Raw genomic sequence first — 14,311 nt, forward strand, 5'->3', positions numbered from 1 at the left:
TTCTAAAAATAGCTTGCACCAACAATTAAACGTAACGAACCTACTCCTAAAACTATAGGGATTATGGCAATGGGCCCATTTGCCAAAATATTGAACTATCCCTTTAAACAATAGAAAACAGCCTGGCTCAACCAAACCATCTTAATTAACACATTAGAGTGTTGTTTCTGTGTCTTGTGTCATTGTTTAGTTGATCATAACACAAAACTCAAAGTGGAAACATGTCAATTTGCTTTTTTATAGGGTTGGTCGGCTTCCTGCAGTTTGTGCAGAAAGGCTTTCTAGTCTTTATGCAAAGCTAAGCTAACTGCCTGTTATATTTAGCACGAGGGCATGAGAAAGACGTCAACCTTCTTATCTAACTCTCATCAGGAAAACAAAATACAGTACGAGACCAACACTGCAACATGATAAGTAGCCTAGCCTATCACCTCAGTTCATTACTGTAGTGTAGACCAAAACATTAGCAGTAGTAGACCCTGTGCTGCTCACCTTGGCCTGACACTGAAAGCCTGAAACACAAACAAACACATCACAGCTAAAGCAAGCAGAACAGAAATAACAAATACATAATTTTAAATAAATAATCTCATACCAGCTTTTGTTAATGAGACACAATCATAGCACCGCTACCAAAAATCAACCAATGAAGTGCTGAACCCGGCTGCTTGGACAGTCTCAGAGTCTCATAGCTGGATGTGTGTGAGACCAGAAGCCCATGTGGTGATGGACTGAGACAGTATCTGGCTTTGGTCACAAAGCAGGAAACAGGAAAGGAAGTCATATGGACCAGGACCTGCTGACCTACACATGGTGTTTGACTCAACACACACACACACACACACAAATAAAAAGCAAGACACACAAATATTTGAGAAAATAGGTCCCTGCCCTACTTTTAGGAGAGTTTTCGAAATAAGTTTTAACCTCCTTCTGTCCTTAAGGCCTCGGGACAGGGAAATATAAAGCAACAGAACACAGTTCGCAATCACACACGACTGGAGGACGATGTGACGGCTGAGGACATCAGCAGATTATCACAGCAGCATGCGCATCGCCTCGGCAATCAGAAGCAGGGTGGGGAGACGCACAACGCTCTAGTGTCAGTTCCTCAAACTGTCTGTGTCTGTCCAACAATCTTTGCAACAATTTCCAAAATATGCAACAGTAAGATGAAGAATAGAAAAGCTTGTTTATTGTCAGAGGACAGAAATTAGAGAAGTACACGAGTCAGGTGATTCAGCTGACGGACATTCCCTCATACACAACAGCAGTGTACAACAACTGAGGGTGAGAAAGCTGCTACCACACACACACATACACACATGTGCAGACAAAGCACAGTGTGAGATCCTGACCCCTTACATTCCATCACATTCAATGGCCCGGAGCCAGCAGAGGAATTCATCAGGATTGCCCACACCACAACTAGCCAATTACAGATCCACTGACAAGGCATGTGGCCTGGGTTACAGCCGTGGCTCAGCTGCTCAATACTCTCCACACAGCATTGGCCAACTGAACATCGATTGAGTAATCTCTTTTACAAAAGAATCGACTTTATCCACTTTAATTATAATGCTGAATTTAAAGTTTAACAGATTTTTTTCCTGTTTAACACTGGAAGAATATCAATTTCAAAGCAGTTAATCATCCCCGAGCAGAAATAAACTTTTCAATAATACAACAGTGTGATTAATTACCAGCAAATTCCCTTACACACAGACTGTTTCAATGCTATAAAAACCTTACAGTGCTATAACTGACACCTGCAATGGGCTGCTGCCCATATTAAACTGATTATGTTGATGTGAGTCACTTTGCCGTTAATGCCGGCCCTTAATAATTTCAGTACAATTCACCGCTTAACAACTAGATCCAGGGGAAATGCATCACCTCTTTTTCAGTTTTCCATCCCTTGATTGCATATACAGCACATTATCGCTGAGACTATTGCAGTCAAAACAAGAGGTGGTGATCAGAATTAAGCTTGACAGCCCACAAAGGACAGGAAGTGTAATGGCCTCAATAGCCTTGCATCAGCTTGAAATAGTGTCATTAGCACTGGTGCTTAGAGGAAATTTGTTCTGCGCAGTGAGAGCATGAAGGGGGCTAGACGTATATATCTGGGAAAAAAAGATGGACAAAAGAGAGCAGGAGAGGAAGTGAAACAAAAGTCAGAGAGAACAAGGAGAGGTTGATGGGTGCAGTGACTGGGGGGGTTTCCCACCTCAGACTCAAATGTCTGAGCATGACAAGTCTCCTCAGGAGGAAGTGCTGCCCTCCTGCTGAGACTCACCACCCTCCTTCCCGCCCACCACACGACCCGTGGCTCTGAGTCGGCTTCTACGTTGCTACTGAGAATGGAAACTGGCAGCATGAGATGAAAACAGACTCTTCCTGATCCCAGTGCAACACAAATTCAGTTCAACTGTGCAGCCGTCAGATGTTTCGTAGAGCCGAGATGTATCAAAACTGCTTCTGCTGGGGAGATAGTTGCTAAAAGCTGAGGTTAGCGACTCATGATAGAAGCCTTTATGATGCCGTTGTGCAATGGACAAAGTAAAGCTGAGCTGCAGCTGGCTAAACACTAAGGTTAAGGTCACGGCTAACATTAAGGCCTTTATGGTAGTGTAGCCGATGTCATATCTGGCCCTCTGCGTTGTGTTTCTCACGGCCTGCCCTAGGTGGGGTTCGATCCCACGACCTCCCGCACCGGAGGAGACGATGCTAACCTCTTCGCCAAGAGGTTGACAACCACTTGGCAGGTTGGTTAGCACATTCTTTATGGGTGGAATGAGTTCACATCCGTTACAGTAGCCTACAACTGTGTCATAAACAATGGCTGCTGTTTGATGTTTCTTTAATCAGGGATACAGCAGCTACAAAGTTAAGCATCACAACTAACATCGAAGCCTTTATGATATGACTGTAGCTGCGTTCGGATGATAATGCAAATATGTAGCTATCCAGACTGCTGCTGGTGGAGCCATATAGTGGCTAAAAGCTAAAAGTAGAAATATAAAGTCAAAGTAGACATGTTTAGCTAATACAATAGCCTAATTGTTTCACACTAGCAACTAATAATAGAGCATTTAGTAGCTCAAGAGCTTTATGTCTCATTGAGACCCAACAATGACCTAAAAGGAGAGTTGACTTTTGGGCTTAGGCTATATGAGGAACATAATGCCAAATCAATTCCAATCTTGCTAATGTTAGCTCATATCAGCAAACTATGACTACATTTTCCTGTGTAACTGACATCACTTAATTTACTGTATTGCTATACCACTATGTTTTTCCATTTACGATTGTCCTGTAATTGTCCCTCGTGGTTATAGTGGCCAGTATTTGCTTTAATCTTTCACTGATTGAAGTATTTCAGTTTATCAAAGCAGTTGCTGTTTGCTTGCCCAACCTCAGCTCCACCCTTTTGCCCATATTTTTAGACAGTCTTTGAAGGAAAAACTGAAAGTAGGATCACAAGGTATCAGATAATATACAATGGTATCATCTTTTATGATACTACAGTTCATGGCAGTATCCCTTCTTTCCTTTCCAGGCATTATTGGTCTGATATCCTATGTGTGTATGACATTTGCTTGTTCATATCACTTTTACCTTAAAGGACCTTTATGCAACTGCAGTTGTCATATCTGTCTGTCATTTCACAATTCAAACATTGCCTCATCATTATGAAGACCTTCTCTGACTCATTCGGACCCCTGGGGGTCCCCTGACCTCAGACTAGAGACCACTGTGCTAAGATGCCTCAGCCATGAACTTAAATGTCATCTATTCTCACCATGATGCAACTATACTGACAGAGCCTAAGCTGTAACCTTGAAAAATTAAACAGTGAAATAATAAATAATTCATAGTATTTGACATGTCTTCACAAGCAGGTCATTAGTCATCCAACAGTTGAACCCAGCCTACTTTGAAGGCGTGTGAAACACTCCTGTCACCGCCTTCTGGAGTCAGATAGGAACCACTTCTGACTCTCAGGAGTGAAACACAGAATAAGCCACAAATGTGCTTCCTGAGCAACAACCTGACTCTCCAAATACAACTTATTTGTCCCACTTAAAAATAAATGAAAAATGTTACCCAGCCCAGTTGGAGCCAGAGTTAGTTTACAAGATGAGCTTGTTCAACCTCAGCAAAACAACAAGATTTCTCTAACATCCCATGGAGAGGGGGAAAAAAACATGTCTCACTGGTTTATGTACCATTTTCCAAAGTGGCATAATAACTGCTTTTAACAAGGCCAGTAAAAATTGCAACACCAAAACCAGATGGCACCAACAACCTATTTTTTGACTTAGTTTGCTGATCTATGGGGCTGGATGCAGCCTTCTGATAAATGTGGCCGACTCCTCAAGGTGGCTTCCACTTGAGTGGACTGCTTGACATTCAGAGAGGCATTATGATCCACTTTTGTCATTCATAATGCAAAAATGTAACCCGAATCTGACACAACACAAAGCATAATGGCAATAGACATCTTATTTTAGTGAATCTCAAGGAGTGTGCGTAAAGATATGAGTAATTATTGGTAGAAAGGGGAAAAAAACATCAGTTAGCCTATATTGTTATTATTTTTCACTATAGAGCATCAAACATTAAACAAGCCTCTATGTTGTGCACTCTATTCAGTCTGTGTGCTTGACTGGGCTCCTCACAAAGCCTCATGTCCCATCTTCCTCTACTGACCTGCTGGTAGTTCTCCTCCTCAGGCTGGAAGCTGTTCTCAATAGGCTGAAACCTCAGGTTGATGTGGGGAAAATTGTGAAGCCAGTAAGTCCACCAGGGCGCAATGTAATCCACCCGAGCCGAAGACATCCCTGCCCCGAGAAAAAGTTAGGCTCCAGCCTAAATTAGCCTCTCTGTACTGAAGCGGGCAGTTTGGTCCGCTGCCGGAGATCCCTACTCCTCCAGACTCATATCAAACAAAGGCAGTGATAAAAGCATGCTCGTCTATGGAAACACGCTCTGAGCCGCACATGAGACAAAAACGTGGCCCAAGTCGTGCAGGGACAGTCGCGAGGCTGCAAAGTGAAATCCGACCCCCAAAAAAGAAGGTTTCTTGGGAAAGAGGAATCAATCACAGCGCACCCATGTCTCCCGTGTCCGTGTGGACCCACTGCTACTATCCGATAGACAGCTGCTCCGAGCGCACGGCACAGTCACAAGAGGGAGCGCGCACTGATTGAAAGGGTTCAGGACATGAGGAGACACGGGAGCGCGCTCAGACGCCCCGCTGAGGAGTTGGGAAGTGTAATTTCCCCACACGTGTTCAGTAAAACTGTTCAATAAACACTATTTAATAGTAGCACTATTTTATCTGGACGCGTTGTTTCATTGTTAAAGTGTCGTGTTATCTGTCCATCTGTTTAATCAGCTGCTGTGCTGCCACCTAGTGTTCAACCGAGGCAATTACAAGCATCTTTAACTTCCAGCACAGTCCTAATAAAAACGTTTTATCATTTACGTATAGTTCCTGACCTAGTACTAACCATATGAATGACAAGAAGCTACAGTGTTGGTTCTCCATTAATATTTCATTTAGGTTTAGTGTGTATATTATTTACACTGACATTATCTTTTACACATTTGTGTGGAATATCCAAAATATACTGTATTGACGAGATATGACATTCATTTAAATAAATTATGTTTTTTTACATTCAAGACCTTTACATGATTTGTCATTTTCAGTTTTGTTTCTTCGTAGTGAACTTTTATTGTTTGAGATGTCAATTATCCAACAAATATATGTTGTGATATTTATGTAAATCTAGATTAGAATCATAGACTGTAAAATGAGCAGTGAGTGGCACCACCTACAGGATAATAAGTGTCAATGTCTTCACAGCTTTTGAGGAAAGAAATGAGCTATATTGAGGTTTCATTGTAAAGTGACACAGGATAGGAAACAATGCATTTCTGTTTTCCTAATCCACCATGTGGCAAAACACACAACCAGACAAGTGACTTAGTTTTCCAATTTTTATTACAATTATCTGTACATCACGGATTTACTTCAGCTCCTTCACAGCCAGACCTGTAAACAGAGAAACACTGGTTAGAGAGATTTATTCACTGGTACTGCAGGAGTTATTTAAAAAATGACATGCATGCTTTATATGCAATTACTAAAAGGAAATAATTACTTCAAGTACTAGAATACATTTGCCATCATTGGGCATTTGACAAAGACCACAGACTGGATCATTATTTTATTTCATTTTTTTTAAAAAATGGGTGCTAGTAATACTCATATTTATCAATGTGGAGGTTTCTTTTTTATTTGAAGCTTAAGGCTTGTTGTAAAATGACAGGGTACACTGTAGTATTTTTCTCTCCAAATGAATTACAAATAAATTACTGAACTGAACGTGAATAATCTGTTACATAATACAACCAAATCACTGCGGTTGATGAAGACTAATTACATTTGCATCAGCTCGGAGGGTTTCCAAGGAGACTGAATGGATTTTTTAATACATGGATGAATTTTTCTTCCTGGATATGAACTTTGTAAATCAGGCGCACAATTAATTTTTTCAAACTGGAAAAAGAAGGTTTTATTTTGCATTTGGGCTTCCACTATTTCACTCATCTTTTAGACTGTGATAATAAAACCAGGCGCATCTTGCTTGAATCTGAACACGTCCGTTATCAGTGTATATAGTTTTGTCAGTGGACCGGTGGAACTAACGTTTCTGTAAGAAATCGAAACGCAGCACTTGGCCCATCCTTATTCTAGCAAGAGTGTGATGCATCACTGGCACATCAGCCTGAGATGTTTGGACTTCTTGCAGACTGACCACACAAACATCTTAACTGGAAGCCATAGAAAGCCAAAAAAGCAGGGTACAACAAGTTATTTGTACCGTTGTACCGTGCATGAACAAGATTGTCTTCAATCTCTGAGACAATGAAACTGCTGCTGTTGCTTCTATATGATATTGTATTGTTGTATTTCATGTGTTTATTTGTTTTTGTGCAGATTATGTCCAGTTGATGTTGTATGCTGACTGTCAAGGTGCTAAAGGAACAATTTCAACTGTGTGTTGTTTAACCACTGGACCAAAAGGCTTCTTACGTTAGCAGTTAGCAGTAGTAGCTAACGTCAGGTTTTATATTGGAGTGATAGGCTATTTTAAGTCATGTTTTCACTATTCTGACTGTTGCTCTGGACTGTGTTGATGTGGTTTATACCATTATAGACTACTTTAATACAAATGTGCAACAGTGCCTTAGATTGACCAGGTAGAGTCATTTTTCATTTTCATCCACATGAGGAAGATCTACTCCAGTGTTTCCCCTGTCTTTACTCGCTGCGAAAATTAGTGCCACTATTAAAATTTCACACCATCATTAATATCAACAGGCTACTAATGATTTTCACTGGCACAATGTGTGAGAACTACGACATCCAACATTATCTTGGAACTGTTAAGTGACTGGTGTGTGCATCAAATCCTTCTGGACTGTCTCCTCGTTCTTCAATAGACATTTGCATAAAAGGTCACATTGGTAATGTAGCATAGCTGCTTTAGGAAATGGGGCAGTGCGTCACAAGTGAGCGGCAGAACGGTGACGGTGCGGCACTGGAAAAGGTCAGCAGTAGAAGTATAGTACGGGCTGCACAATCAGTTGATAAATGCTGCAGCTTTTTGCTATTTTAGCTTGAGTTGACTTGTTTCCAAATACGCCAGCCGCTGTTAACTAATGGGTGAGTGATTTTATGTTGTAGCATTTTATTTTTTGGTATTAATTTGTACAGATGTCAGAAGCTGTAAAGCAAGATGCGAATGAAAACCATGAATTATCCTACCTATAATGACTCCAGGGTTGTTTAATTTGAAGCTGTTCTGATTCATATGAACACAACAGCACAACGCTGCACTACAATTTTTTTAAAAATCAACTGGTCAAGTATACTGAAAACTAATTTCTGCATTTGTTTCTAGTGATCTTGCTCTGACTTCACTCAGACTCGATGCACAAGTTGAATCTATTTCCAATTAATTGCAATGACGTTCATGAAGGCTCCAAGTGCTGCCTCGTTGCGGCTTTAGTTTGACCTCTTTAATTACAACACACATACACAGTGCGTTTCTATATGTCTAAGCATCCTCTGCAGTTACCAGAGGCATCAGCCCTGTGTTTGTGGCATGCATGTGCACCAATTATGACATTCTGGTACAAGATAAACAACCAGACTATCTCGTAGAAACATGCGCTACACCACCAAGGGACCAAAACAAGTCACTGATGTTATTATCTTAGTACTGACCTGGGGGCAGGGACTGTTTGAGCTTCTCAGCCTTCTCCTTGTCTGTGATGACCAGGGTGTACAGGTACCTGCTGCAGCGGACCTTGAATTTAACATTGTCCTTGTTCTTCTTGATCTTTACGGCTGCAGGAAGACAAAGACGACAAAAGTTTTAGTTGGGAATCACTCACGGTATCTGACCATAGACCCATGAAATAGACATTCAAAATGGATGAAGAAGTCTGTGTTCAGAGACAATTCAACACAATAATCACAATGGCAACTAACTAAAACTAACAAGGACTGACACATCCAGCTCATGCAAGTTACAAACTTTATAGTTACACCCAAAAACTTTCCTGAAAGCCAAATTTCACATTTCAGTTTAGTCAGCTGACCAGCTGAATGCAAACCAAAAGACCTTTTCCATCTCTCATACAAGACATACAAAAAACATACATAAGACCGTGCGCGTGCTTTTCACAAACTATTTCATAAGCTAAATGAATAAAGAAAATATCAGTCTCTACCAAAAAAAAAAAAATTGTTACTTTGGTCTCAACAAATCACACGGTTTTTCAACACCATTCATGAAAATAAGCTCCCAACATGCTCACATAGGCGTATACCATGACTTGCATCATTCATTCAATTCAGCTGCACAACAAGGTGAGTGTAACAGGTGAACTTACACTTGGCATCCTTCCTCCTGGCCGTCAGAAGGAAATCTTTGATTTCTTCTATCTTGCGAGGCTGTAAGTAAAGAACAACAAAGAAACTCATAAATATAACAGTTGTGCAACTAAAGACTGACGAGACTTGTACAAGGAGGTTTTGTCAGTGGACCGGTGGAACTAACGTTTCTGCAAGAAATCGAAACGCAGCACTTGGCCCATCCTTATTCTAGCAAGAGTGTGATGCATCACGGGCACATCAGCCTGAGATGTTTGGACTTCTTGCAGACTGACCGCACAAACATCTTAACTGGAAGCCATAGAAAGCAGGGTACAACAAGTTATTTGTACCGTCTGCTTGAACAAGAGCATCTTTAAGTGATCTGTCTTAAATCTCTGAGCCAATGAAACTGCTGCTGTTGCTTCTATATGATATTGTATTGTTGTATGTCATGTGTTTATTTGTTTTTGTGCAGATTATGTCCAGTTGATGTTGTATGCTGACTGTCAAGGTGCTAAAGGAACAATTTCTACTGTGTGTTTAGCCACTGGACAAAAAGGCTTATTACGTTAGCTAGCAGCAGTAGCTAACGTCAGGTACCTGAACCAATACAGGCTGTTATACTCCTGGCTATCGACTTGAACGATTTTAACTGTAATGCTTCATCGTTTGAGGTAATGATACAACTATCAGTCGGTGGACATGTCCTCATTGACAGACGGAGGCCGGGTGGCTCACGCTGGCTGTGAGAGACACCATGCTAATGCTAACCCGCCAAAGCTAACCACTTTACAAGCGGAAAGCCGGCTACTCTTTCACCTTTAGATCACATTATATGCAATAACATACCACATTTAACATATACACAACATAAACGGGTACAAGGTTGAGTGTTTAGATAGAGAAAAACCTTACCATGTTGCCGTTTCAGCGGACTGAGTCTGCGGGAAGCGAGAAAGAGACGGTGTTATTTGGACGGGTTAAAACATCGGGTTGAAAAAGTGTTGGAAAGTACATTTTTATCGTGTTATGTAGTCGCTGAGATGCGTAATTGTAAGTTAGTAATCGATTGGATACAAATATCAACGTTTAGGAGGATGGATGATGATTGAAATCGTTGGTTTATTTGGGTGAAAATGTGTAACTCACTCAGTCTGCCAGAGAGGGGATGAAAAGGGGTGGAACTTCCGGTTCGAAAAGCTTTTATACTAGAGTACGGCGACCGCGGAGGGCCAAAGTGAGTAGGAAAAGCGAATCTTCCGCTGATAGCTGGTAGAAAGTGAAATTGATTTAACTTTAGTAAACTAATTCACAGAACCCAGAGGTGGCAAACGAGTTAACCTGTTTTGTAAAAAAAATATGAATTAATTATATTAAGGGACTGATAACAGGCCTAAATGTGTAATGTGTGTAGACCTAGGAATTCCTGTTTTCTGTTACCTTTAGTTTTCGTTATAGTGTACAAATAGCAAAATAGTTCCATTCTTGGGTCACAAGCTTGTTTTCTGTTAGTTTATGTTAGAATTTGACCCAGGTGTATGGCTAGAGCATCATTTTTAAAATGCTGTGTTCATTCTGGCACACACAGAGAAAAAACCCCAGCTTTCAGATAACAGCTGGATCCTCCTCACATGTGGAAGTACATGGACCAGCCTCCAGCCATGGGCCCAGGTATAGCTACTCTGTGTGGTTCATGTTGCTCTGCAGCCTGTCGGTGATCTGTTGTCTCTGGAGTTGAAGCCCTACTCCTGAACTCAGCATGCATTATGCGGGACATTATGTTCTGACCTACAATCACGCTTGCAAAGCATGCTTATAATGTATGAAGGCCATTCCTCACCCTCTGTGTGGTGCTTTTGCCATCCTCCTCTCATTACACAGCTCTTCATCAAACTCACATCAGTCGGCCATATACAGTTTCTGCCTCTCCCCCTCAGCGAATACTGATCATATAACAGTAGATACTGTATGATGATGGACAAACAGTGTGCGTGGCAATAGGTTGCACTCTATGATGCATGAGCACCAGTGGTGACATGGTGCTGGCAGGACACACCTTCCTGCTGGGCTTCACCTGTGGTGGTGACCTAGAACATTTCTCTGATTGATGATACATGCTCTGCTCTGTGGCACTGTTCAAGTGTAGAATCAAGTCCCCATATCCATCCTCAGGACCTCTAAGAAGATGATAGATAGACATGTAATAAAAATATGCACTGCCTATTTGTTTTAAAGGTCAATTAAAGTTTGTCTTGTACAGACAATAAAACCTCTTCACCACCAGTGACCCCTTCAAGAACTTCATCTAGCCAGAGAAATACGGGATATTGTAGATATGAATGGCGAGGTTGAAAATAAACCTAATGTTCTGATTAAATGCTTTTATTTTTTTTTTAGAAATGGAGTTCACAAATCAGGAGCTCCAGGTTTATCTACCAACCCAAGGTCATGACTGCCTCTATGAGGTAACGCTCATGTATGTACAGAGGCCAAATCAGGCTGTAATAATCCAATTATACAGGTTCTCTGATTGTTGAAATAGCTTTTGATGGTTCACATTAATGTGCTCTTCATTTTAATTCAACTTTTATTTTTTCCTTTTCTCTTCCTTACCTGAAGTGATGGTGGATACAGTGAAAGTTTAGAGCAAGTAGACAGCAGGCATCTCATCTGATTCAGCGCTGAGCACTGAGCTGAGGGAGAGAGAAGTCAAATTGCTTTACATTTTTCTTTATAGAGTGAAGAAAATTTAACAAATTGCACACATGCTACAGTTTGTTTTCTGCAAAACTGCTGTGTTGTGCTTTTGTTGTATAAATTCTGGCAGGTATTTCTTCAGTTACAGACTAACTGTAATTTATGGTTGCTCATTTAAAAAAGGGGATTTGCTTGAAACACCTCAGAGAATACAAACATTACACCCATACCTGCTGACTTATGAGTTCAATTATCTTTTACAGTCAAAACAGATAAATCCAACGGCTGCCAGAATAATAAGCCTTTAAGTATATAAGTGGTTCACACTGAAGAAATATTCATCTGTTATCCTCGCAACCTGACAAAAATAATTCCATATCTTTCCACAGCAGCAGAGTGCAAATTAATGAGCCAATGGAGTTAGATAGTCAAAGCTGTGAAACGCATTTCTGCTCTGTGTCAATTTCCTTTTTCTTTTTCTTTAGCTTAAGGTAATCTGTTTCCATAGAGATCAACTATGACATGGCATTAATTCATAAAGACAGGAAAACACATGACCAGTCTTTTTTAAATTAACCTGCAATCTGCCTGTCTGCTGGTATATATACACCCATGTCCACAGGCCATCTCCCCCAATATTAAATCTGTGCTTGTGCTACCGGACACGCTTCTCCCCGGATTTAAATATTTCAGCAGGCTGCTGTCAATCAAGGTAAGAGACAGACGGTGTGGTTTGTTTCAGTAACTGATCAGGTGCACCTTGTCCACTCTGCTGCCATTTGCAGCACAAGCACAGGCCAGAAATCCACACCGCAAAATGCAGGTATGTTTTTATACCATCATCACTTTGCCGTGCTTGTTTACAGTCTCAAATCATTTGCCTCACAAGGGCTAATGAACAGTTTATCTCAGCATGCCTTTGTACTCCTTGCTGCCAAGAAGATTATGCTCTATTTTTTTCCAGCTGACATTCAGTCATCTGCTCCTGTGCACAGCTTGGAGCTGCTGATGCACAATACTTCCTTCCCTGTGTGTTAGGAAATGTAAAGGTGATTCATAGCTTCCGTAAATTGCAGCATGGGTCCTCACTCCATTTTTAAAGATCGTAAAAGATGTGCTTGATCACTGTTCACAGAGTGTAATAGCATGCAACTGCTGAGTCTCATTGTTGTTGGTCTGAATGGACACTATGGCGTGTGGTACCGAGGGGGACAGTGAAGAGCTTCTTCTATATACTTTACATACCGGTAGGTCCTTTTAACATCTTCCACCATGGCAACGCACCACGTCACAAAGAAAAAGTTGTTTCAAACTAGTTTCATGAAGTTGAGGACAATGAGCTCGGCCTACTTCAGTGGGCTCCCCAGTCACCAGATCCAGATTCAACAGAACACCTTTGGGATGAGGTAGAACAGGAGATTGGCAGCTTGAATGTGCAGCTGACAAATCTGTAGAACTGACGTGACCTGAATCTCAAAGGAACTGTTCTTGGGGAATCAATGTTTTGCCAGTCCAGACCTGATGCTGGACTGAACTCAAAGGGAGGCCATGTTCAAATGTATGATTAAGTTCTGATTGTATATTACTTTTCTTGCCAAAAAGATGGTAAATTGACATTACATTTTCTGAGATCTGAGCATCCTTGAATACCTGTATTTAGTCCTGATAGAGTGGGAGTTGCTGTAAAAAGTATTACTACAATGATTATTATGTGTATATGTTACACAGTTGGGGTCTCCGATAGCTCAATGCATCAGTTTGTGGGCACTAGCGGCCCCATATATGACACATGACATCAGTTCAAAATTTGTATGCAACTAAAATAAGGATAAGATTGTGCAAAGTGTTTTTGAGCAGACCATATTTTCTTGTATCAGTTTGATTAAATTCATTTCATTAATTTGTGTGCATGAGAGTGTGAGAATGGTAGTGTTTTCTCTCCTAGTTTTCCACATCATCTATTTCTATTTGTGAATGTCCACATCTGTGAGGGGTGGATGCATTACAGTGAGGGTGCAAAGGGAGGATCAGCTCAGCCTCATAGATTATAACAAATGACCATGCTTGGTTTAGCTAAAGCTCTTTTTGTACCATGGATGATCTTTATTCCATTTGCTTGCACAGCAACAAACATGATCCTCTGCGCCAAGCTCCTTGTAATAACCCAATCTGATTCTATATATACAGTACAGTACATAAATATATAGTATATTTTAGCATTGAAGTTCCGTTTTTTGACCAGTAGAGGGCAGTGAGTAATTGTTGTTACAGAGGTGAACAGGGTCTGATCCTCGTTCATGACAATGGGAGACGCTGTGCATCAAGAAATGGACTCCACTAGTTCTCTGTTGTGTGGAAAGGAGGAGGTTACAGGACTGAATGTTATTTTCAATTTACTCATTCTTGAAATACTAAAACAAACACATTTGATCCCATACATTTTCTCGAGTCGAGTTGATAAGTTGACCCTGTATCTTTAGGCCTATGCCCCAAGACCCTCTGTAACAGAAATTGTTTTTATTGCTGTAAACATCCAAGGACTCAATTTATCAATGCATCTACACCTTGTTTCTCTATCAAGATATACTTCCACTATTTAAGATAATGCACCCATAATGTATATCTATATGGGATATGCATTTACTCGCAGCC

The 14,311-nt window shown here is 40.8% G+C and overlaps 2 protein-coding genes across 3 annotated transcripts in view; both read right to left on the reverse strand.

Annotated features, from left to right (window-relative positions):
* Window positions 1-5,165, reverse strand: part of ttyh2 (tweety family member 2) — a 63,409-nt gene extending 58,244 nt beyond the window's left edge. For both annotated transcript variants that reach the window (XM_085761770.1, XM_085761769.1), the window contains exon 1: window positions 4,717-5,165. In XM_085761770.1, the coding sequence (XP_085617896.1) occupies window positions 4,717-4,845 (129 nt within the window). In that variant the 5' untranslated portion in view covers window positions 4,846-5,165. The remainder of the gene's footprint in view (window positions 1-4,716) is intronic.
* Window positions 5,166-5,998: 833 nt separating this feature from the next.
* rpl38 (ribosomal protein L38) lies at window positions 5,999-9,903 on the reverse strand. The gene is made up of 4 exons (XM_085761772.1): window positions 9,878-9,903; window positions 8,980-9,040; window positions 8,309-8,431; window positions 5,999-6,067 (listed from the first exon to the last, which is right to left on the reverse strand). The coding sequence occupies exons 1-4, from the start codon at window positions 9,878-9,880 to the stop codon at window positions 6,042-6,044; spliced, it is 213 nt and encodes a 70-aa protein (XP_085617898.1). The 5' UTR covers window positions 9,881-9,903; the 3' UTR covers window positions 5,999-6,041.
* Between the last annotated feature and the right edge of the window lie 4,408 nt (window positions 9,904-14,311).

This window comes from Trachurus japonicus, chromosome 19 (genome assembly GCF_045865225.1).
Source record: "Trachurus japonicus isolate A0001 chromosome 19, Traja_1.0".
NCBI lineage: Eukaryota > Metazoa > Chordata > Actinopteri > Carangiformes > Carangidae > Trachurus > Trachurus japonicus.

Bases quoted from the DNA above. Each gene is read 5' to 3' on its own strand.
- rpl38 (XM_085761772.1), bottom strand. The intron at 8,432-8,979 runs GTAAGTTCACCT...GTCTTCCTGCAG, and splicing joins CAGGAGGAAGGATGCCAAGT to CCGTAAAGATCAAGAAGAAC. The intron at 6,068-8,308 runs GTCAGTACTAAG...CTCTGTTTACAG, and splicing joins CAAACAGTCCCTGCCCCCAG to GTCTGGCTGTGAAGGAGCTG.